The 25,983-nt window shown below is 49.2% G+C and overlaps 1 protein-coding gene across 1 annotated transcript; it reads right to left on the bottom strand.

Annotated features, from left to right (window-relative positions):
• Positions 1-2,383: 2,383 nt before the first annotated feature.
• Positions 2,384-3,710, bottom strand: LOC144167882 (uncharacterized). Its single transcript, XM_077697026.1, has one exon. It carries the CDS (start codon positions 3,482-3,484, stop codon positions 2,384-2,386), a length of 1,101 nt encoding a protein of 366 aa, XP_077553152.1. The 5' UTR covers positions 3,485-3,710.
• Positions 3,711-25,983: the final 22,273 nt, after the last annotated feature.

Raw genomic sequence — 25,983 nt, 5'->3', positions numbered from 1 at the left:
CGCTGACTTCAGCCCCTCCGCGCCGCAACAGGACAAGTTGCGTCTCGGTGCGCGCCCGCAGCACCACAAGCTGCTTCTCGGCGCTCTGTCTCCCTGAGACCGTCGCAAATCCGGCGACAAAACGGGTCATTCTGCTGGGCGGCTAATAGCTCTTGGCGGCTGAATGCGACTGCCGTGCACGCGGCATCGCTTCCCCTTGCTCCCGCAGCCATCGCCCACCCGCTTTCCGGCGGCTCGGAGTCTGCGACAAGCGCCTCTCCCTCTCCGCCCTGCGGGGTGCCCGAGTCGGCACGAGTATTCTCAACTCTGGGCTCTCTCTCTCCACTCGACGGCTGCGAGACTGTTTCGCCTCCTTCGCGGGCGCTCGCTGTGGCGTCGCCGGCTGAAGTCACACCTGGACAGTGAATCTCGGTGGACAACGGGGCACGATATAGCGCGTCAGCTACCACGTTCGTGTTCCCCTTTCGGTACTGCACTGAGAAATCGTAGTGCTGTATCAGGAGAGCCCAGCGCGCCAGCCTACCGGCAGGCTTCCTGAGCCGCATTAGCCAGCTGAGCGCACTGTGATCCGTCTGCACGACGAATTTCGTCCCGTCAAGATAGACATCGAACTTCCGAAGTGCAAACACGATGGCGAGGCATTCTCTTTCCGTCACGGAATAGTTCCTTTCAGCAGGAAGCAGGGAGCGGCTAGCAAAAGCCAGTGGCCTCAGCACGCCATCGTATTCCTGTAGAAGGACAGCCCCCAGTCCCAGATCGCTGGCGTCTGTTTGCACAACGAACTCTCTGGTCAGGTCGGGGAGCCTAAGTTGCGCTGTCTCTGCAATGGCGTTAGACAGGTGACGAAACGCTTGTTGGTGTTCGGGCTCCCATCGCCACGCGGCATATTTCGACAACAACTTTGTCAGGGGTGCCTGCACGCGGGCACAGGACGGAATGAACGACCGGTAGAAATTGGCCATTCCCAAGAAGCGGCGGAGGCCGCGCACGTCCTTCGGCGTAGGGAATTCAAGGATTGCTCTGAGCTTCTCCCGATCAGGCTCGATGGAGCCGCCGCCGAGCGTAAACCCCAGCAGTGAAACTCGGGTCTGCGCAATCTGGGCCTTCGCAGGGTTCAACGTCATACCCGCAGCCCGCACCCTCTCGAGCACGTCGGCGACATGGCGCAGGTGCTCCTCGAAGGTTCGTGAATAAATCACGATGTCGTCCAGGTAGCACATGGCGTGTGACCATTTGGCTTCCCCTAGGACGCGGTCCATGAGCCTCTGAAACGTCGCAGGACCATTGCAGAGGCCAAAAGGCATGCGAGTGAACTCGAAGAGTCCTCTGTGGCACGTGAAAGCCGTTTTGCTCTGATCACTCTCATCCATCCGGACCTGTAGGTACCCCTTTGAAGCATCCAGCGTGGTAAAATACCTCGCGCCTCCCAGGTTTCCTACTACGGAGCTGATCGTAGGGAGCGGATAGGCATCCTTTCTAGTCAGTGCATTCAGGCGGCGGTAATCGACGCACAGCCGGTAGGTGCCGTCTTTCTTCAGCACCAGCACGATTGGAGACGCCCAGGCGCTGCGAGAGCGGCGAATTACGCCATCCTTTAACATCTCGTCCAGCAGCTTATCGGTCACCTGCCTTTTGGACAGACTGATGGGCCTTGGGTTGCACTTCAGAGGAAGCGCGTCTCCAGTTTCGATCCTGTGAGTCACCAGGTCGGTGCAGCCAGGTCTCTCGGTAAAAATCTCGTCGTACCGATTTAGCAGTCTCGTTAGACGGACCTGCTGCGAGTGATCCAAGTCAACCGCATTGGCTATGAGTGGATGCGGTGCTCCGTGCGTAGCTGTCCGATCCCGCTGGGGACAGGAAAATGCTGATCTTTCAGCGCGGGGAATTTCCTCAGAGCGCTCAACGCCGCGCGCATCCGGCGCCTTCTCTTCAGTACCAGGCGCGGGCGATGGCGGGCTAATGAATGGCTTCAGCGGCGAGAATGCTGCTTCGCGATAGCCGCCATTCATAATGTCAACGGTAATTCCAGTTTTCAGGAGAAAATCTCGACCGAGAATCACGGGCACACTGAGCCCTGGGAGGTGAATGAAACGAGTGCGTCTCACCCGGTCCCCCCATCTGACCGTCAACCTCGAAGCGCCAGCCGACTGCGCCACGCCTTTCGCCAGGTTGAACGTCGTTCGGCAGTCCCTCAAATGCACCGAATGCTCTCGCAGGTGGGACAAAACCTCCTCACTGAACAACGATGCGCTGGCACCCGTGTCCAAGAGAGCCGCAAATTCGCGGCCAGCGATTCTGACCGGAATAAACGGCGCGTTTCCGCCGGTTAAAGGGCCTGCACGGCACGCAGAGGGAGCGAGCGGGGTTTCGGTCGTCTGTGCGATCACAAACGACCGCCGTCGGCGTTTCCCGCCAGAGATGCCTCCACAGGGCACTCTCTGACCATGTGCCCAACCGCTCTGCAGCGGAAACATCTCACTCCTCCTCGCGCTTGGTTGCGAGCAGCACCTCCCTCCCTGGGACGCCATGGAACCAGGCCCGAGGGTGGCTCACTGCGCGCATTTCTCCCCGCTCCGACACCCTCGGGCACACTGCGTCCGGGCAAACTAGGCTGGGAGAACGGTGCAGCATTGGATGGGCTCCTTGGCGGGACAAGGCCTGTGGGCCCGTTGTTGCGCGTTCCACGTCCGAAAGGCCCGCAATTGCCTGCTCTCTGCTGGGCCGGCACAGCGGAGGCTGCGCGCCTTGCGTAGGTGTAGGGGTCCAGGGCGCGTTCGCTCAGTCCCCATCCCTCATTTGACCCGCTCGACAAACGCGCCGCTGAGGGGTCTGCGGTTTCGTGCCTCCGGGGCAACGGCAGCGGCCCGTTCCACGCGCACCTTGGCTCGAGCGACTCACTCGCCGGAGGCGGCGGACGGTAGGCGCGCGCAGCTAGAATATCGCCTTGGATGCGCTTCGCCTCGACAGCCAGCTCCTCGAGATCGCGGAAACGACCTCCACGCAGGTAGGCCGAAAAGGTTGGATGTGCCTGCCGGATTACGCGCTCAACGCGCTCCTCGCTCGAGGCGTGGGGCTCAGCAATAGCAAACAACTCATCCATAGCTCGTACAAACTCCTGCAAAGATTCCTCGGGAGCCTGTGTCCGGAGCTCCAGCTCTCGCCGCATCCTACGCTCGTAGTCCGCTGGTAGGAACTCACGCAGGAATGCCGCGCGGAACTCCCCAAGATTCGCTGCACGGTGGCCACTGAGCCGGTACCACCTAGCCGCCGTTTCCGTCAATGTCACTGGAACAATGCGGGTGAGGATTTCCTCATCGTCCAGCCCCATAGCCTGCTGGTAGTGCGCCAGCGAATCGAGGAAATCTCTGGCGCTGGTCAGATCGCCATAGCCGCGGTATGTCGGTGCGGTCAGCTTGATAGCCGGGCGAACGGGCTTGCGGGCAGTAAGGAGTGCCTCAACCGCGCCAGACAGGGACTGGACCATTTGGGCGGCGTTTTGCAGCAAATGCTGCGCACTCAATGTATTCCACGGTGCTTCGGCAGCTCGTTCGAGCGATGGGGTCGTGGCCCCAAGCTCAATGAGAGGAGCAGTCTCCGAAAAGAGGCGGTTGCCGGAATGAAGCTGGCAACCGTTCAGGCTCGTCTGCGGTCGTTCAAAACGCGCGGGGGCGGCTGCAGCGCCTGCATCACTTGCGCCGAATTCGGCGAGCGTAGACAGCACGGGCTCTGGCTGCGCGCAATTAGGCAGGAGCCCCGCTCCGGATGGTGGCGGGGGAGCGAAACTCGTGGCTGCACAGCGGGGTTGCCCGCAAGGAGCCGGGACAGACCACTGTGCGGGGCCGTTCGCGTTCGCAACCAACGGGCAAAAATCCCTCACAGTAGAAGCCTCCGGTTCAGGCTGCCCTGCGTAAGCTCCGTAAGGAGCAATAAACGAGCCTAAGGGCATCTTGCTATCTCTACCCACAGGGGCCGGCGAAAGCAGAAATCTCGCGTACACCGCTCCGGGTGGCGGCTGTGGCATTTCTCCCGGAATACGGATACTGCCACTCCAGGTGTGGCGTGGTCGCGCCTCCGCACTCCCCCGTGGGTCTGCGTTAACGAGGGGTGCACGCACACTCGCGTACGGAGGGGCAGTCGCCTCGTCCCCGTAGCAGCTACCGCTAGCGGATAAGCGTTAAGACTGATTCCGGTTGCGTACTCAGCTTAATTAGCGGCCAAAGGCTAATGAGCCAATGGCCCCACGTTGGGCGCCAGTTTGTGGTCTCTCTACCTCACAATATGCACCACCCTAGCATTGCATAAGGCATGCACTCATGCACATTGCGAGGAGCCACCGCGGGTTCGAGCTATTTGAGAACGCTCACGGAACTGAGACGCCGTCGCGCCAGCTCAACACCGCCTCTGTTGGGCAGGTGGAGTAGAGGGCGACAAAGGAATAAGCCCAGTGTAGTACGTCAGAAGGCGTTTATTCGCGCCAACCCCTTCAGTTACAGTTCAACATCCCCGTGGGTGGAAAGGGACGATGGGCGATCTGGCGCCACGCGCAAGTGTGCGCGTCCTCGGCGCGCTGAACCGGTGGGCTCAGCAATAAGGGCAAAATCTGGGGTGCTGGCCGATGGGCTCGCAATAGAAAGACACTGTCCTTCCGTTCCCAGGCGCGTACCGCACGGCGCGATCGTCGAGTGTCAGGTACGGCTAATATGTGAGTGAACGGACTGAGGATCAACCGAAGGCACGGGCCGGCAGCCGGAAGGGCTAGCGGCTTAGAGCCGGCGCAAAAGAGCTGCGACCGGGCGGTAAGAAAATAGTTACGCACCTTCGGCTGTCCTCCTGAGCGTCTCCCCGAACGGACTCCCGCGCAGGGCGCACGTTCGCGTCCTGGCGAGGGTGGTGTTCGGGCATCGTTCAAACGGGCCAATGAGGTGAGGTTAGCTCCAACACCAGGGCGGAGCCCCCGCTGCGTGACAGTGTTTTATCGCCGCAACGGTTGCAGGAGTTTTAGAGACGGCTCGGCTCTACACAGCGGCGCCGAGACGAGCCAGCAACTCGAAGGAGACGAAGGAGAAAGGGGGAAAAGAGCCGCGCTCGGGCGCCAGGATCCCCACAAGGTTAGTAGTTCTTCATGTTAGTTCGGTGATTTGACTTTGTTCTATGCCTTACATGTTACTTCGGGTGTTGAGGCTACTTCGCGTCGCGCTGGCTTATCACCAGTTGGCCAGTTTTTTGCCCGACAGATCTAGCCTTCTGTCTACTATTTTATTAATCAGTTGCGAAATCATGATCCACTATATGTAAAAGACGATAGTTGAACGCGAAGATTTCTCCTGGTGGATTATTTGGTTGTCCAATAACACAATGTAAGTATGTGGTACTCCCTGAGTTCGCACCACTTTTGTATAATACCCGCAGCATCTGTCCGGTGTGCAATAAATACGTATAACTTTTCGGTTAGTGGTGTACGGTATGAATCGGTACCTGCTGCTTGACGTTCGCTTCGCCACATCAAAATGGAGCATTTCCATAATCACTGGCTTCATACACCAGGAACGCAGGTTATATTCGAGCCGCACGAAGGTGCAAGACACTGGTTCCATGCGAACCACCGGAACCTGTTTGTCTGTGGCAATACGAGGCAATGACAACGCCGAGCCACAGAACAACGCACATACAGGTGACGGGCCAGCGGCGGATAAGCCTTGCAGAACGCTAGGAGTTCTTAGGAGCACAGACAACTCGCGCCACGAGGCTCGTGTAGTGAGCCTCAGAGTAATGCTTTGCCGTCTTCGTCTTCCTCAATGCTCCTAAAGGATACCTTCGTCATCTTACTCTTCGTCAATGCTGCTACATATCTTCCACTTCACCCGATATCAGTGATGATCATCACCAGAAAAAGTTGGCTTTCCCACAGCGCGTCTTGGCGTACAATGCAAGCAGAGAGGAAACTAAAGCTTTGCTTTATTATTGTTACCATCTCCTCTCTGATACATGACGATGAAGGAGTCGGAAGCTTGATAGTCATTCGCTTCCGACACGGCTGTTTTGTGCTCTGCACTCGAAACAATTATAAATACTTTAAATATAATTTGGTGACATGACGATGATATGGACCACCTAGTCGGGCCTTCATATCACCTTGGTAAAGGTTGTGAGGTTTCCATTTTTTTCATCGTCCACTTTCCTCCTATGGGCTCCCACGGTATTACGGAGCAGACGCACATTGTTCTCGCCTGTCATGCCTACCAATGAGGTCCCCGCCCCGCCCTAGGCTATCCCTACTATCCCGATCACGTCACCCCGTGACCCCGAAACATTCTGCTGCATTGACACCATTGATGAAGAAGACTGGCTGGAAATGTAAGAGGCCCTAACTCTTCCCAATCGCCGGGATCTCAAGCTCATGTTAGGTTAGGTATTCTCCCACTTCAAAGGTGCGGCGCGGGTATGATTCCAGACCCACAAAGCGAACTTTTTCAGTAGGATGTTTGCAAAGAGAAGGTGAAAAAGTTGCTTGGCACTCGCCCTCAAGTCAGCTTACCACCAATGAAAACATCGCCTCCGCTGCTGAAGTCTGCGAACGTGTAATGTGACTCTGGTACTAAAATGACCGCCTGACGCCAGGGGGAAAAACTAAGATATGTCCCAGAAAAAAATACGGATGATGCCTTCAACTTACCTTGCTCCTAAGAATTGCACAACCGAAGAAGTCATTATTGCTGATTCTTGCCCTGTCAAAGAGGCCAAAAGTCTCTTAATCAACCGGCACTATGGGCGACTTCTGAACAAAGTGCGAAATGTTTTGTGAAGGCCAGGTAGGGCGCGAGAAACCACGTCTTCACCGGAGACCTTACCAGAGTGATGCTTGGGGAGGTCGAAGCTGTCCCCGTCCACCAGTAAACCATTGAAGGTGGAACCCGACCCCCTTGCTGTATCCCTCATCAAGGACGTCGTCTGTCATGATATGGACAACCTATATCTAATCCGAACCGATGCGCTGTAGTAGGTGCCCAAGCATCTCGTTAATAGAATTGATAAGGAATAGCTTCATGGAAAGTTCATTATAAGGCAGTATGACGCACTAAAAATTGTTTTTCTTTTCTTCGTGACGCCGGACTGTTATTTTATGTTTTGCTGAATGAGCATGGTGTTTTTACCAACACCAACTTTATAAAGTACACAAAAGTTATTGTTTTTTTAAGGTAATGTCTGTCAAAAATATGACAAAACTGGTAGTCTGGGCGAGGCCATGACTCAATGAGAAAATGCTCCCCAAAAAAATTTTGGACTTCGTCCAGCTTAATGTGTAACGTGGACAATGAACTGAGATGACTGTAGTATAATAAATATTTCTGAGTTATTGAGCGATAAACTATTCAAAGTTATACGTTTGACCTTTTGATCGCAGCTTTCTGCAAAATGAACTGAAAAGTTATAATTATTGCACAATTTTTGAAGTAATGTATTGCACAGATAATTATTTGTGAATCGGCTATTAAATCTTTAATTTGAAATTACACATAAAAACAGGTCATCAATGCTCGTATAACGCGAACGCTATCTCCTCCGAAACCTTGTTTTTACAACAATGTAAGTAAGCCCCTGAAACAGCGTGAATTACTAAAAAAACACACAGAGGTCCACAGTTCCCTGAGTTCATTACTTGGGCTTGGAGACAAATATAAAAGGCAAATGAGTTTGTTCATAAAAAATGTTTGTGATTTGAAGTACCGATGCGGTTGTTTAAGTGTGGCTTTGCAATGTTAAGGGCAGCAAAACCAAATAAAAATACCAAGCATTCATATTAACATTGCGATTTCTATTTTAAACTGTTTCGGGATGTTTTAGAAAACCAAAAAAATAGAAACCACGTTAAACGTTCTAGTTCCCATGTTACCAGAAATCCACACAAGCTTGATCATACTGAAGAATGTGCATTAAGCATCGAACGTCTTTGTCAGGGCTGTTATAGGTCATTTCGAAAAATAAAACACAGACAACCAGTATAAAAGTTCAAGCATTTTTGACAAAACATGATAAAAAAACTTCAAAACAGGCAACCTGTTAAGGAAATTTTAGGATGGGGTTTGGAGTGAGTTTATTTCCTATTTCGCGTATACAGTGTAACTATTGCGAAACGAGATATGCACCACAAACTCATAGTCATAAAACTTGAAGGTTAATATAGATTGTATCGAAATTATCAGATAAAATAAACATAAAAAACGAAGTAAATTCTGCCTTCAACTACAAGGCCTCTACGGCCACTTCGAACTCTACGACGAGCAAAGAAAATAACTTAGTCATCTGCTTATTCCTTGATTATTTACAGATAAAGGCTAACAAACTACCCTACACAACTTAGCAATGCGGTATATGATAAGGCAGTGTACTTCAGTAATACACGTAATTACACCTGGCGTAGCAAAAGACCGTAATAAAAACCGCCTCTAATACACACCGTTTCTTGATACGTGCGTCTACAGACTGTTCCGCTTTATAATCCGAAGGCCGTCAACGTCACCGTGAGTGTCATCGACAACACAGGCGGCGACTAGCGAAATGAATGTTGGCAAGAAGGTTAGCGTCAGCGGTGGGCTCAAAAGTAAGGCGGTTTCGGTAAATGGGGAAAGCGACATAGGTATGACACAAGTTATCTGGACCCCTACATGGGCGCGTATGTACATTATGTGCCAACATCTGGAAAGTCGTTTCCAAGTGGTTGTCTAATGCGAAACAGGAAGATGCAGAAGTGATTGAATATTGATTTGTAGCTGCCAAGATGAAGCAAAAGTGAATGTGCGGTGCGAGTGTTGCTGTTTACCTTTGCTGAAACTGGGCGGCACTTGAAAAATTTCCATTGGGCGTGGTTCTACCCCGCTTCTCTGTACAAAAAGTGGATACTTGTAGCCCTTGTTGTCCCTTGTTACTGCACTTCGGTAATACGATATCCAAAATGAGCCTAGAGAATCACAAAGCTTCTCCGAAGCTTTGTGATTCTCTAGGCTTATTTTGCACACAGACTTTGAGGTCTAGAATTTTGAATGATATTTGAAGGTATTAACCAACTGAAACACTATAGAACTCTCCGCAATATTTATTACAGGCAATATGTGAGGTCGATGAGTTAAATCCCATAACCAATCCATCAAACAATTTTCGGAAAGGACATACTGCAATCGCCGCTGGCTGTATACATTGTGTATATGTGGTAATAAATATTTGCCTTGAGAGCAGAACGACTAATTATGTTAGATTTCCTAACCATTGTCGCTGGGAAAGGCAAGTTGTTATGAATGATGTTATGCAATAAAAGGACTGAACGGTAGTCACGCAGCAATATCAGCGGCATTATTTTACTGTGAATAAGCAATGGTTTCGACGGTGAGCAATGTGCTACAGAATTAAATATCCGTAACGCTCTTTTTTGGAGGCGCAAAATTGGTGCAATATACGTGCTGTAAGTGAATCCCCGTGCTTCAATGCAGTATGACAAGTGTGAGTGAAATATAGAAAAATATACAGTGCGCATTGTGTGAAAATTGAAGTGGCGTCGACTTTTGGCCAGAATGAAACAAGCATAAGACAGCTTTTTTTTTTCTAACATTGTCTATGTGTGGCCTCCAGTTAAACGGTTCGTCGTGAATCACACCCAAGTAGGAGATTGTCTCAACATGACCAATTTCAGCCTCGCGTATGCGTACTGCGATTGGTATAGTATTGTGGGCTTTATATGGGGACCTGAACAAAAAATATTTCGTTTTAGAGGTGTTCAGAGTCAGTTTGTTAGACACAAATTATTTGTTAACATTTTCTAGTTCGTTGTTGATAATGCACTCGGCATCCAACAACGATTTCGATCTTACTAATATTTCAGTGTCATCGGCGTACATCACAGCCTGGGCACTACGTAGACAATCAGGCAGGTCGTTGATGTACAGTGTAAATACTAAGGGCCCTAATACTGACCACTGGGGTACTCCCATATTTATTTATTTGTTGTAAGCTAGAGGCATGTTGGTCTATATTTACTGCTGTTGGCGACTGCTGAGGTAACTTTTGAAGAACTCAAGAGCCACACCCCTAATGCCATACCATTGTAATTTACTTAGTAAAATGTCGTGGTCAAAGGTATCGAATGCTTTTTTGATGTCCAAAAAAATAGCGACTGGATATTCACTCTTGTTAAAGCCCTCATTAATTAAATCAGAAATACAAATTATTGCCAAAGTAGTAGACTTAGTATGTTGAAACCCATGCTGATGCGATGGAAATATGCCATTTTTATTAGGAAACTGCCGTACGCGCTTGGCTATTAGCTTTTCAAAAAAAGTAACAATGCAACTAAGAACAGAAATTGGCCTGGAATTACCGTAGTCATTAAGCTCCCCAGCTTTGTATATTGGAACAACACGAGCGACATTCAAAACATCCGGATACACACAAGTAAGGAATGCCTTAGTGAAAAGCGAGACCAAAGTGGGGGCCAGAGTGTTAATGTTGTTTTTAAAGATACATACCGCAATGGTATCGATTCCAGTAGCCTTACCAGAGTCAAGCAGTTTGGCAGTTGATATAACTTCTTCGCATGTTATCTCCCAGAAACCGAAAGATAACTCGTGCCGCGCAGGCAGGTGAGAGCATTCAGTATCACGCATCTCGGCTGTCACGTTCATGCCGACAGCGCAGAAGTGGTTGTTAAAATTTTCAGTTAACGCTTGGAAATTAGCTGACCAGTCTAGAACGGGTAGCATTTCCTAGGGAACGCTAGGTCGAATGATAGAATTTATGGTTGCCCAAAGTTGTTTGCTGTTTCCTGCTGACTGATTAATTCGAGTGCAGTAAAACTGCTTTTTCTGTCTTCGCATCATGGGCACAGCTTTATTTCTATGCTTCTTATACTGAAAAGAACAGTAAGCATTTCCTCTTCTTTGTTTCATTTTTTGATGCCAGTGGTCGCGAATTTTTATCGCTTCTAGAACCGCTTCAGTCATCCAAGGGCAGATTGGATGAGCATAATATTTTTACGGTTGATTTCACGGCACTCCTTAAGTACGGCTTGAATTTGTTCGGTCAGCAGACGCCAATGTTCATCAGCAGTCACAGGGTTAAATGCCTTAAAACTGTACTGGGACCATAGCGTTGTTGCTTTGGTAAAATTATTTCGAGTGACATATTCAGCGTTAATTGTACGTTCTTGGTACGCATTCTTTAAAAGGTACAGAAGGGCAACACCCACGTGATCAGCAATAGCGGTATCGTATACACCAGACAAAAAACAGGCCGGAGCAAAGTTACACAAGACATGATCAATGCACGTGCCACTTGTTTCCGTTATTCTGGATGGCGTTGAAATACAATTATGAAAACCATACGAATCGAGGAGGTCTGTGTATTCTTGAATGGAACTGCCTAAAATGTCGATGTTTGTATCGCCCAATATAACGGCTCGTTTATTGTTCTCCGTGAGCAGAGCAAACACCGTTTCTAAGTCATCGAAGAAAAGTCTGCGGTCAGTCTGAGGTGCCTTGTCCACGTTTCCTAAAACTTTGTCCTCTAGCTCAACAAACAAAATTTCAGCGTCAGAACGCACAGAGAAATTCAGCAATTAACATGGTTCAAAAGTTACGGAGCTCCTAATATACAAACCAACGCCACCTCCTCGGTTACTGGATATTCTAGGCCAGGATACAAATATGTAGTTAGGTATGTTGTAGCACTCGGAAAGCATCAACCAGGTTTTGGTTACAGCGATAACATCATACAAAAAGCTGTGCTGCGCTAAGAAAGCGCACAGAGTCTCAACATTTTTCGAAGTACTCTGTGTATTACAGTGCAATACTGATGGCGGCTGGTTTAGTCTGCAAAATTTATTAACAACGCTGATGTTCAGAATATAAAACAAGGATGAGAAAAAGAAGAAAAAGAGAAAAAATGAAAAATAAAAAAAGAGGCCGGGTCTGGTCCCAAATCTGAAGCATTGAGGTGCGCCTTTTTCGAAGAGGCGAGTAGCTTATCCCGGGCGGAACATGACAGAAACTTTACGATAATGTTCGCCTGGTTTTTTTCCTGAAGTAAGGACTAGAGGTGCCCCTCTAGTCCTTGCTTGGTCACACCTTCTCCCTTCGGCCCCGTGTTCGCTTCCAGAGTTTTGTATAGCTTCCGAGGCAATGCGGAGCTTTGACCAGATTGCGTCACACCTTCACAATGCTCTAACACCATCTTAGGTCACCTAAGATTGGGTCACACCTTACCACGTATGTTAGGCGGCCGCAGGACATAAGACGGCCGCGAAGATGTGAACGAAGTATTTACAATTTTTTGACGGTGGTCATGAGATGAACCGAGCACGCTCAGGCTACGCCCAAACAATGCTTCTTTGTCGGACGTGGGGACAAAAGCGCTATGCTTTACTGCCCTCTCCGTCTTTTCGCGAACATTGTTTTGGTGAGAGATAACGTATATTTCGGCTACATAAATGGCGTACTATCAATGCAACTTCGTTGAAAAGTGAAGCTGGCTTAGGTGTATTGGAATATTTTTCGCTTTTACGCGAATTAGTATATGCCTAACCGCACCCTTCGCCGAAGTAGTTTTCATTCCGGTGACGCCGATTTACTCGGCGCCGTTTCGGAGCTGCTCCTCGCCACCGCCGACCGCTCTATTAACTGCTATTCCCCTCGGCCGCACCGATACCTCTTTCACAAATTGCGCTATCAGCTTACAACACTGCTTTTCTGTTTATGCGACACGGATTTGGGGGGAGGGGAAAAGAGAGAAGTGTGGCGTGCCCGCACAGCTGGGCTTCATGCTGCCACCGATGATGGCCGTTGTGCTGGTTCGAGATTTAAACGTGGAAGTCTCATGGCTCAATGCGTCCGGTAAGCTGCCCTCCGTAATCAACTGGTTTAGGGCTGGGTTGGTGTATTACACAGACATTAGGATGCCTACGAAGGGGGAGCGGAACGGTTGGCATGTGTCAGGGCACCCCCGGACAAGGGATGCATCAAAACCCCTCGAAAAGGGCGAAAAGAACAAGGAAGCGGTTTTTTTGAAGTACGCGTCAGGAGGGCACAAATGAGAGAAACGCCAGCGCCTAAACCCCGAGGCATCATGGCCAAATATGGCAGCGTGCTGGTCAGCCAATTAGAGAACGCCGCGTAGGAGACCAGTGGCGTGATGACAATATGTGGGCAAGAAAAGGCAAGGTTCCAATGATAGTGGCAACGAGAGAGCCCAAAGTGCTAAAATTGGGGCGCACAACGACAACGGAGAAGCAAGAAACAGAGAGGCAAGAAACCAGGAGGCGGCAGGAGCACGTGAGCTTTAAGTAACGAGCCAGGGGGACGTGGCCAGGCCAACGACTATGCGATCCGAACCTGGAAGGGAGCGGGCCCACTTCGCATCGGCTGCGGCATCCAAGGCGCACCACGAACCTGTTGTCTTCGTGGCCCCAGCGGTGGAGGTCGGGCACCTTCGGCCAGCGTCCACGCTCCGTTTAGCTCCGTTTCGTCGGCCCCGAAAGGCTACGTTCTTGCCGAACCTACCTCGGACCTCTGGCGGCAGCGGCTACTAGGGGGTAACCACCATGGAAACACGCCATCCAAGGAGCGACCGAGCTCAGCGAGCGTCGGCATCAAGAACTTCCAGCATCAGCAGGCTACCAGGGGGTAGCCACTGATGATACTTCAGGACGCGCGGAGCCCACGCCATCCAAGGAGCGGTCTCACGCATCGAACGCCGGCACATAAGCAAGACGAGGACAGCCACTACCTAGTCGCTGCCACGCAGCGGGTTTGACACGTCAGCGCAGACGAAAGCGGGGTAGGCCAGTCCATTAGCGACTCAGTCCTAGGGTATAACTAGGGAGTTGCGGTAGCGAGGACAATAAGGCCCGATGTAAGGATTGTATATGAGGTAATTTTGGTGATCTTTATTGTAGATACTTTGGGTTTTGCGTTGAATGGTATTTCGGGATATTGAATTTGAGATTTGATTATTATCGGGGGTGTGCAATTGACTTATTCAGTGTTTTCTTTAGGGTTTTTTAAGGGTGCAATAAATGTGTGTTTTCTCAAACCCGTCAACGGCTTTCCTGCTTCCATCTCTCTGAGCTGGTAAAGACAACCCCACCATCCGTTCACGTGACAATAAAAACAATTGGCAAGCCTGCCATGATTGATTTATTCCTCTACAGGATATTTCTACCGGGCCCAGTCACGTGTCTTACCAGCTGTGAGAATGAAATTGGGAAGGTTTTTGGTGTTGGTTCAAACTCAACGTTTGAACAAAAAGCAGGTATTCCAAATAATAGATGAAGAGAACCGTAAAGTTCATGAGTGTTTGGATGCAGAGATAGAAGAACTGCGAAAGAAGATAAAACTGAAAAAATCAAGGCTGCACCTCGTGGAAAATAGTTTCTACGAACAAGGAGGGAGCGTTGAACCTGACGCACGTGACAGTCAAGGCACTCGCCTAGCACACATCGATGATGCTAAAAGCAAAATAATAGGAAAAGAAAAGGGGCTATCGTGACAGAGCGCCCAGGAGAAAAGACGCGAAAAGAGCAGTGAACGTGCCGAACGTGAGACCGAAGTCACGCCGACCATCGACTGCGATGAGTCACGTGAGGCTAAAAGAACGCAGGTCGCAAATGACGATGAGACCGCGAGTAAAAAATTGGGCCCATCTCCCCGCGAGGGGGACTCGAGTAAATGCGTCGCATAGGGGGTGGGTGTATTGCGTTAACGTTTAGTGTTTGGGGAGTTGGTGGTAGTGAATGCGTTGTATTAGCAGCTTCTTGACGTAGTTTGAATGAGTCAATGATATAAGGCGCGTTCGTAGCCTTTTATTCTGTGTCGGTTTTGTGGCGCAGTGGGAAGAGCACCATGTACCTCGCGTTCCGCCCGCAGGTAGTGAATGCGTTGTATCAGCAGCTTCTTGACGTAGTTTGAATGAGTCAAGGATATCAGACGCGTTCGTAGCCTTTCATTCTGTGTCGGCTTTGTGGCGCAGTGGGTAGAGCACCATGTACCTTGCGTTCTGCCCGCAGGGTCGTGGGATCGAAACCAGGCGCCGGTAAGTATTATTTTTTATATAGTGTAGGGGGAGGGGTGCGGACCTGTTGTTGAGAGCGAGGAGGGTTGCGTGATGCGAGAGAGGAGGAGTTGGGGAGAGGGCGCGCCTGCGCGCTGAGCTGTTGCGGACGGACGGCGAACGCAACATGTAAGTTAAAGGAATGCTCTGCATTTAAAACGAACACAAAGAAAACGATTGTTCATTTGCACAGCCCGCTGAGGAAAAACGCGCGTTCGAAGTGGGCAGGCAACGCAACCGCAGGTAACGCGTTTGAACATGAGATTGCTGCGAACACGCTAGGCGAGGACAGCTTGCTGCCGCCTAGTAGTACTGGTGGCTCAGTTGGTTTGACGGTCAGTGAAAGTGTAGTAATTGAGATTGAGGTACCTGATGCTCCGTCCACGGGTAGGAATTGCATCCGGTCGGAAGGATGGAATCCTGGTCTGTTGGAAATGTCTACGGGTAGGGAGAGTAGCCTCGTCCCTGAAAAGGCTAGTGCAAAATGTTTAGACACTGAAGCGGGCAGCTCAGCGTCTGAGATTGGGAACGCGGTCTCCAGGGTGCAGCCGAGTTCGGGGACGGTAGACCAACTAGGACGGAACCTTCAGACGGAGCAATTGGCGGTCGATGGAGCAATTGGCGGTCGATGGATGGCGGTCGAGTGCTGGATAAGTGCGAAAAAATGCAGTGCAGGGGCTAGTGGTGCCAGGGGAAAAGGGCTTGGGAGCTCAAAATACGCAAGCCAATTCTGCACGGAACCAAAAGAGAGGGGAGCACAGGAACGCAGAATCGTCCAACGGTAGTGCGGGCGCAAAATGTGCGAAGGTTAGCAAATAAAATTCCGTCGGTTTGCAAAGGTTTCCCAGTTAAAACACAGAGTGGGACTAATGAGCAGACGATGCTGTAAGATGAGGCAGGGTAATAGGAAGGCCCTCAGTAAGCTCGGCAAGCAATGTAGCTCACGAAAGAGATGTGGTGGGCTAAGCAGCTTGCGAGCTAGTATAGCGGGTAAAGAACCGCGCTGAAGGGCAGAGTGACAGGTGAAATCGTAAAGCCCTCGTTTCTAGCCGAACCATCGAGCCAGGCTCTGCCCCATCGGCACACGAGCAACATGAACAAAGTTGCTTGTGAAAACCGAGCGGATTGTGTAGCGAAAAGTGCGGAATGGTTCAGGACGAAGAACGTAAAGATGACGCCGTAGCTTAACGCACCCGGTTGCAATCGTGGAGTCGACTTGGAAAGCATTAGGGCTCATAAGGGACGTATGACAAATCTGGTATATCAAATAAGAAAGGCGTGTTTTCCAATATGAATCTGATTGAAGAGTTTTATTTCAGCAATGTGGTTGGCCGCAAATTGCATGAGTAGTTTGCTGTATGTGCATGAAGTGCAGATATAAAACAAGTAGTTGCAAATTGCGATTGAGGAGTTGGAGAAAGAAGGACGTTTTTTGATGTGGATTGACAAAAAGTGCTGTCGAATAAGAGAATATTGAAGTGTTTGATTGCAGTGACGTGTCAAGGAAGAGTGAGTATCTCGAGGGTTGAGAAAGTTATGTATTGGAGAGAGAACGGGAAAGTGGTGTGAAACAAGTGTGTGTGTTCCGTAGAAAGGAGTGAACTACAGACAAGGGTGAAAACAGTGGTGAGGTGAAGTGTGAACTGAAAAGGGTGATGTAGGAAGTGATTGTGATGATTGTGTTTAATGGCGCAAGGGCTTCTAGGTCAAAGAGCGCCAAAACAAGGGTGTGGTAATGTCGCAGATGAGTTATATGCTGCATGCTTTCGTCGAAAGATGGTTATGTAAAATTGGTGTATAGGGCCAATGATGATCAGTAAAAAGAGAATAAAGGTAGTTTAGAGAGTAGAAAAAGATCTGGGTAAAACTCAGGGTGCTCAGGGAGAGCTTTTTCCCAGCACAAAAAGGATGAGGCCCCTGGGTGTCGCGCAAAAGTACCTCAGCAGTGTCCTCATTACTGACGGACAAGCTGGGGTCATGTGCGGTAAGAAATCTTCCTTAAAACATCAACCTCGGGAAAGTAATCTAAAACATTTTTGTAACTGATAATTCCTTCATCCTAAAGAAAGTGTGCCAGGTGTAGTGGTACCTGTTGTGTGTACAGAGTAACCAAGTGTCTATGTCTTTGTCGAGTACCCTACATTCCACTAGGATATGGAGTACAGAGAGAAATCCTCCACATTTACATCTTGGCCGTGTTGTTTCGTTCGAAAGGTATGCATGTGTGCCATGTGCGCGCCCTATTCTTAAACGACAAAGAGCAACTTCTACTGACCTGTGTAGTTTTTCTGTTATGTGTCTACTTATTTGTGGTTTAATTGCATGAAGTTTGTTTTCCGTTTGCGTGTCCCAGTGTTTCTGCCAGCGAGTTTTGTTTTGATGAGCGATTTCATGTCACAGTAGGACACTGACATAGTCCAAATTTCCACGAAAAGCAGCAGCAGCTGTTTCCCTGTCAGCAGCCTCGTTTCCCGCTATTCCACAATGGCCAGGAACCCCGCAAACTATGATTTTGAGCGCCATCGATTATGTTGGCATTATAGCATTTACGAGTGAGTTGAACACTGCATTCTAATGGGGCTTCGCTAATCATAGGGCTGTCACCACACTCAGCGAATCAGTGTATATGACTGAGCAAACTATTTTATTTTGTATTATGCGTTCTACAGCTATCGCAATATCTTGGGCTTCACCTGTGAAAACGGTCGTGTTAGGGTTCAGCGTTTTTGAAACGGAGAGGTTTGGTCCATGCACAGCACATGATACTGCAGAGTTTGCTTTTGAGGCAGCTGAGTAGAACTCTGTACATTGATATTGATGTTGAATAGTTAGAAAATGTTGACGGGTCAAGGCACAAGGTGTTTGTTTTTGTCTATTTTTGTAAAGGACATGTCACATACCACTGGCGCTAGCTTCCAAGGAGCTATAACATCAGACAAAGTGGTTTTGTAGGTGTCTTTGAAAGAAATCGCCATGTTGTATGCTAGAGTGTTTACGGCGATCGTGTGAGGCTGTGGAAGTGAGGGCCTTTTATGGAATAGATACAGTGGATGTGGCATGTATTAAAACGTTCGATTGATGCTTTACGATTGAGGTTATTTTTACTGAATATATCAAGGCTGTGCTGGCACGCTGATTTTCCAATGACCACATGTGATTCAACATATAAACTTCCTATTGGGCTGGTACGGAAACCACCAGTTGCCAATCGCAGGCCTAGATGATAAACAGGATCAAGTAGTTTCAGCGCAGCCTTTGGGGCTGACTGATACACCACACTACCATAATCAAGTCTCGATCTGATAAGGCTGTTGAAGATTTTCAATAGGCATAACCTATCTGTGCCATACAATTGACGAGGGAGAATCTTAAGAATGTTCGCTGCTTTTATACATTTTAATCGTAGTTTTTTATGTGCCGTATTAAAGATAATTTCTCATCCAGTAGCACACCCAAAAAGTTATCTGTTTCTTGACTGGAATCATTCTTCCATCAAGTCTCACACATGGGTTCGGCCGCACGCCTCGCAGATTAGAAAACAGCACACAGGTGCTCTTGCCTCCGTTATTAAACTGAAAACCACTCTCATTTGCCAATCTCAAGAGCGTGTTCACTCCTAGCCGAATTTGCCTCTGACAGATGGCCAAATTGAACGATTTAAAACTTACCTGTATGTCATCCGCATAGACAGAATAAAAGAGTGAGCGGGGCAAAACTTTTCCTGAAGAGTTAATTTTGACAATAAAGAGTGAGGAACTCAAAACACCTCCTTGGGGTACACCATTTTCTTGAGTATACACTCTCGATAAAACATTTCCAAGCCGCACGCGATATGTCCTGTGCGAAAGATAGCCCTGTATAATATTTAGCATATTGCCATAAATTCCAAACGAGCAGAGATGCAGTAAGATGCCATGACGCCATGCAGTGTCATACATTGTTCCCTATGTAAAAATGCATCCCTTGCATAAGACTCAAAGGCCACAAGACTGTCAGTTGTTCACCTTTGTGGCCGAAAGCCTACCTGGGCATTGTGTAAAATTCCATGATATTCTAAAAAGTACACTAAACGTCTGTTAAATATTTTTTCAAACAGCGCACACAAGCAGCTTGTCAACGCAATCGGCCTTTAGCTGCTTGCTAAAAAATTTTCCTTTCCATCTTTTAAGATTGGGATAACAATGGCCTCTTTCTGTGATTTTGCGAGACTCCTGTTCACCATATTTTATTGAATATATGGATAATTGCAGCTTGGGTGTCTGCGTGTGCATGTTTTATTATTTCGCGTGTGATGCTGTCCTCCCCTGGAACTGCTTTGCCGCATGTTGAGAGTGCTACAGAGAACTCACGCATAGTGAATGAACAGTTGTATCACATTTTTTCTGATTTCATCTATCGCAGAGGTTGTTGTTTCATTAGCTTTTTGTGTCTTAAAAACTGTGCGGTGTAGTCAACAGAGCTGGAAGCACCCTCAAAGCGTCGGCCAAGAGCATCAGCTTAATCTTCGAACGTGTCTCCTGTCGTGCTAACAAGTGGGAAGGTGGTTGTGTTACACCCTTGTAGTGCACTAATACTTTTCCAAACTTTGTGTATATCAATGTAGGAGTTGATGGATGAGATAAATACTTTCCAGCTCTCAGTTTTGGCCGTGCGTCTCATTCGCCTGCCCATTGCTTTTGCACATTTAAAAGAAATAAGGTTCTCAGTCGTAGGATGCCTTCTAAAGACACCCCAGGCCTTCCGAGCTCCCCTGTTCCTTTCGAGCTCCCCTGCACTCCTCGTTCCACAAAGGCCTCGGTTTGTTGTTGTTCTTACCAGAAGTCTGAGGGATAGAGCAATGAGCGGCATTAATTATCTGTGCGGTGATGATATCTGTAGCGTGCCCAGTGTCAAGTTTTCCTAAGTGTGCATAAGACAGTTGAGACATTTTGTTGATTTCTTTTCCTATCCGCACACACCTCACGAAATCTCTGTGCACGTGTTAAGATTGTGGGGCTGCTTATAGCGCTTAACGTGACAGGAAAGTGGTCGCTACCGTAGGGATTGGATCCTACCCCTCCACTTTACTAAAAAAAGAGAGTGTGGAAGCCTATTGCCAGGTCGATCGCAGAGTATGTGTTGTGTGTTGTTTTTGTGTGTTTTTGTTTTTGTTAAACAAGCAGGTACCAGATGAAAGCAAAAAATTTTCTATAAGTCTCCCCCGGGCATCGCCACGTGGAGAGCCCCAGAGCTCATGGTGAGCATTAAAATCATGAGCATTAAAATCACCCATCAGTGTGAAGGGGTGTGGGAGCTGGCCAACTAGACTATCAAATTCATTAGCTCGTAGTTGGTAATCAGAGGGTATATATAAAGAACAAACTGTTGTTAACTTATCAAGAAAAATTGCCCTCCTGGCAGCCGCTTAAAAGTTAGTTTGCAGCCTGATTTGGTGACAAGCAATCGACTTCTGAACGACTACAGCAACACCTCCAGAAGAGCCAGTGCCGCCATCTCTATCCTTTCTAAAAACTGGGTACTGTGTCAAAAGTGTGTCTGATTTGCGTCCAGATATGTTTCCTGGAGGGAAATTGCATCTGGCTTGTATTCTGACAGTATTTCGTAAATGTCGTCAAGATTTTTCAACAGGACCCTGCAATTCCGCTGTACAATGTTCTGCAGCATAGATTTCATTTTAGGGAAGGTTGTGCTTGTTTGTTTATGTTAATTTTATTCCTTACGTCGTGGACTTGTTACTCTTGTTATTTGATTTCTACGTTCAACTGAAGGGCGCCGCTCCCTCCACAGCTCTTGTGCCTCCAGGGACGGCGTTACGTCCATTTCCTCAACGGGCGCCCCATGGGCAGCTGATGGGTCAGGCTCTTTCGGGCGTACTCTGAGAGGGTTGGTGTCTTTGTTGGCCGTGCGCGGTTAAGGTGCAGAACGCGGCACGGCAAACGTGGAGGGTGGAGCCGCCCCCCCCCCAAGTCCATGTTCCTCAACCTCTCATGAACAGTCAGGGTGGGTGCAACAGACACCAGTGTGGTCTCAGCATCTTCAGAAGTCTTTGTCGCCACTGTTGCGGCAGTCACCGGCACTGTGAGGTCGTTTTGGACTGCCGATGGCAGCACAGCGGGAAGCGAGGACGGGACCAAATCAGCACTGCCGCACTGGGTCGCCACCGACACCAAACGAGGCTCTGCCCCCAGGCAAGCCGGTTGGCATACCTAGAAGAAAACATGGCATGTTTTCTCCGCGCTTTCTAGTAGGTGATGTTTTGCGTTACTTTGAGGTTGAATATTTGTTTTTCAGCTTTGAATTTTCCACGTGCTCGGGAATATGCTGCGCGTGGTTTTTCACAGTTGGCACATTTGAGCTGATCAGGTGTACAGTTTTTGGTCGTGTGATCCTGCGCTGCACACTTGGAGTACGTCACACGTACGCGGCAGGAGGTTGTACTGTGCCCATACGGTTGACACATGAAGCATCGGCATGGGTTCGGGATGTATGGTCGGACTTCGCAATGCAAGAACCCTGCAGTGACTGACTGGGGAAGTGTGCTCCGATCAAAAGTTAGAATCACATGCTTCGTGGGTATTTCATTTCCATCACGCCTTATCATTATTCTCCTGACTGCAGTAACCCCTTGGTCACGTATGCCATCGAGGATGTCAGAATCGGTTTCTTTGAAGAGGTCTGGTTCAGAAATTACCCCTTGCGTGCGGTTTAAGCTTTGGTGTGGACTGACAGATACTTTGTCATCATGCATGTCAGTCTGGCTCAATAGTTTAGTGAATTGTTCTTTAGTTTGCACTTCAACGACAATGTCACCTGAAGTTAGTTACTTCGCATTGTAGTTTACGCCAAGTACACTCTATATGAACTTAGCTACCAAAAAGACTGATTTACTGGTGTTTGGTGCATCTTTCTCAACGGACTGTATTAGAAGAAAACGAGGGAAGCTGTCAGGTTTTGTAAACAATTACGCAGAAAGTGGTGGGAAAGCGATTACTTCGGTGCGAGTCCTCTTCAGGGCTCGATCGTTTGGTTGGGGAGGTTTAGAATATACCATACGCTACAGTATACGAAGGGAACAGGGTGCTTTCTTCACGAGCCTTACCCTGTTAGCTAGAGAGGTCCCGGAGCTCCCTTCCTGGTAAACAGACAGGGAGCCAATCCGCCGGAGCTTTACCTGGGCTCCGACGTTCACCGTTTCAGTTTTCTACCCTTCACTTTGCAACCCATCGGCAAGGTTGGTTCCAGCCTATGTTTGAGGGCTCGGGGTCCGCGGTGTCACCAATACCGTTACCATTATTCCTCAAGGTGCCCCGTGCGGGGGTGATGTGGGAAGTGATCAGTGGTGGTGAACAGTGAACTCATGAGAAGTGAGCAAGGGTTGTGGCACAAAAGGACTTCGGGGGCTAAGATAAAGCTGTTTTTTCAGAAAAAAAACTCTTAGAGCAGGGGGCAATTGCCATATTTCAGGGCACCCCCGGAGAAGGGATGCATCAAAACCCCTCGAAAGGGGCGAAAAGAACAAGGAAGCGGCCATTTGAAGTGTGCGCCAGGAGGGCACCAATCAGAGAAACGCCAGCGCCTAAACCCCGAGGCATCATGGTCAAATGTGGAAGCCCGCTGGTCAGCCGATTAGAGAACGCCGCGCAGGAGACCAGTGGCGTGATGACCATATATGGGTAAGAAAAAGCAAGGAGCCAATGATAGTGCGCCACGAGAAAGGCCAGAGTGCTAAAAGCGGGCGCACAAATAGAACGGAGAAGTAAGAAACAGAGAGGCAAGAAACCAGAACGCGGCAGGAGCACGTGAGCTTTAAGTAACGAGCCAGGGGGACGTGGCCAGGCCAACGACTATGCCATCCGAACCTGGCCGGGAGCCGGCCGACTTCTCATCGGCTGAGACATCCTAGGCGCACCACGAACATGTGTCTTCGTGGCCCCAGCGGCGGCGGTCGGGCACCTGCGGCCAATGGGCACACTCCATTTACCTCTGGTTCGACGGCCCCGAAAGGCTACGTTCATGCCGAACCTACCTCGGACCTGCGGCGGCAGCGGCTACCAGGGGGTAGCCACCGTAGAATTACGCCATCCAAGGAGCGACCGAACGCAGCGAGCGCCGGCATCAAGGACCACCAGCAGCAGCAGGCTACCAGGGGGTAGCCACGGATGAAACTTCAGGACTCGCGGAGGCCACGCCGTCCAAGGAGCCACCGCACGCATCTAACGCCGGCACCGAAGCGAGACGAGGACGGCTACTACCGAGTCGCGGCCACGCAGCGGGTGCGACACGTCAGCGCCGACAACAGCGCGGTAGGCCAGTCCATTAGCGACTCAGTCGTATGGTACAACTAGGGAGTTGTGGTAGGGAGGACAATAACTAGGACTCGATCTAAGGATTGTATATGAACTAATTGTGTAGAACTTTATTGTAGATACTTTTGGTTTTGCGTTGAATTGTATTTCGGGATGTTCAATCTGAGGTTTAATTGTTATCGGGGGTGTGCAATTCGCTTAATTAGTGGTTTGCTTTAGGGTTTTTAGGGGTGCAATAACTGTGTGCTTTCTCAAATCCGTCAACGGCTTTCGTGCTTCCATCTCTCTGAGCTGTTAAAGACAACCCCACCATTCGTTCACGTGACAACGGTCAATCACATGTTTGTCCGCTAGAATATATCTCGAGACCTTCCAGCTTTCACTCGGTATGGGACAGACGCATGTCGTTCGCTTGGAAAAAGAGCGGAAAGTGAAGAAGCATCGGCCCAAACAGCACCTCGAATAGGTGCAACAACAATCGAAAGCCGCTGCCGTGGCCGTAGCATCCTATAGTTCCAGCTCGTGGAGTAGCTGCGGGTTCCTCCCGGGTGAACGGCAACTTGCCCACTTTGAACGCCGACGTGGAGAAATGTAACATGTTCAGCTTAAATGGCTTTTAGAGCAACATTTTTGACGGGTTCTTTTTTTTTCACTTCTAAGCCCGCGCACATAACCGGTGCAAGCGTGCAAGGGTTGGGAGGGGGGGTGCACGCGAAGCTATAGGTTTCATTCCTTACTGGTGGCATGTCCGGTGTATTGGCGGGAGGTTCAAACGTGAACGCCAAACGGCCCGATTTGGCTTGTCCGGTGTCCTTCTCAGTGGTCGAGTGGATTGGGCTGGTGTGTTACACAGACAGTAAAATGCTGGAGTAAAACAGACAGCTCCATGTTTGTCCGCGATACTGCAGCTCAGGGCCGTCCAAGTTTCATTCAGATAATTGGCTAGGGAGGATGCTGAATCACACATTGCGAACAAACGTGTTTTCTTTCGTGCCCACCATGGACTACGTCCAGCCTTGCAGGTCATCCTTCTTCACAGAGTGGAAGGGCACTAGTTCTTGTAACCTAAGTTTCCTATATTGTTGTACAGTGAAACCTAGTTATAAAAACATAGGCAGCACAGGGTGCGAAAGCGGCGGAAGATGAACATTGACGATCATGTGTCCGCGGACCCCAAGCTCCAGCGCGATGTCTGTCAAGACCACAAATAATCCGAAAACGTAAAACATGCGAATTGCTGCAATTCGTATGAACTCTTCGCCGGCGCGATAGTACGGTCTGAGCGCTCCCCTAAGTCTCCTCCTCACGCCTGTGCCACTCTGGGGATCCACTAGATAGTAGGTCCGTATCTCTAAAATATGCATTCAAACCTACTTTGTTTGTGTTCTCATACAAAAACCTTATCGCTTCAGTGATAAAAAACAAGACAAAAAATCCAGTTCTCTTGAGAAGCGGAGTGTATGGCTCCGCAAGGCAACTCCAATAAGAGCGCCAGGCTGTCTTGATGGTGATAACGCGATACGGTGCAGGGTATGTGGCAATATATTCCCGGTGCAGTAGTCCAGAACCGACCCTACACATGAAAGTAAAACCGCAGCCATCAGATACGAAGCGCGTTGTATTTATTAATACTGCACGAAATCAAAAACCAACCTTTCCCCTCATCTGCAAAGCCTGAAGCCTTTAAATGGGAGCGCCTTCATCAGCACTAAAATCTCACGAAGCCACATTGCAGCTGGGCCCATCCCTGCTCATGGGGCAAGAAAAATTAGCAGAAAATCAGAAAAAATTGCCGAAGTTTCCGCTACGGCTGTCCGCTTTTGCAGAGCGCGCCGTGAAGTGGACGCCATTTTGACTGTGGGCATCGTCTCCGCACGCAAAATGTAAACGACCCGTCAAGAAATAAAAAAAGAGGTGACAATAAATACGCCAGATGGCCTTACTCTTCAGCAAAACGCCCTTTTGAGCTTTCGCGAAACATTTGAAATCATCGTAATTCCGTGCCCGGTGGCCCATGGCGCCGTAAGGAAATAGTTAACTCCCCTCGTACACCATGCCAAACCTGCTTTGCGTTCTCGGTGCCTCAATAGTCCGTTGGGTGTCTTAAGCAGCAGCAGTGGCTACCCGTCAGTCCTTTTGTCGCCCACCAGTATTGGTTTTTGTCGCCGAAATTTTCATTTCTTGTTTCTTCGCCGTACACTGGACGCACACTCCATTTACCAACACGAGCGCCGGTTGGAGTCTCGTGACGCACGGAGGGATGCTTCACGATAGGAAGAGGGGACACACGCAGTAAGCCCTTATCCGTCTGATATCAGGAGAATGCTGCGTTTGCATGCCGACAGAGGTCATTTTAAAGCAAAGCTTAAATATGCTCGGGTACAACTTAAGAACGGCAACGATGATGATTAATGATTGATGATTGCTATTGGTTTTCCCTTTGAAGCGGGGTGATGACATGTCATCTTACCAAAAAGGACTCATATAACCATGCTTTACACTCTTGATTTAATTCTAGCGCTGCTTAGGGCAGGCACTAAAGCTTATTAAGCCCGAAATACTTTCTTTTCCCTGTTACAGGTGGTAA

This window comes from Haemaphysalis longicornis, unplaced genomic scaffold (genome assembly GCF_048455015.1).
Source record: "Haemaphysalis longicornis isolate Haplotype H1 unplaced genomic scaffold, Haemaphysalis longicornis Haplotype H1 scaffold_2, whole genome shotgun sequence".
NCBI lineage: Eukaryota > Metazoa > Arthropoda > Arachnida > Ixodida > Ixodidae > Haemaphysalis > Haemaphysalis longicornis.
The sequence above is the reverse complement of the archived record's forward strand: the minus strand, read 5'-3'. Positions and strand labels throughout refer to the sequence as shown.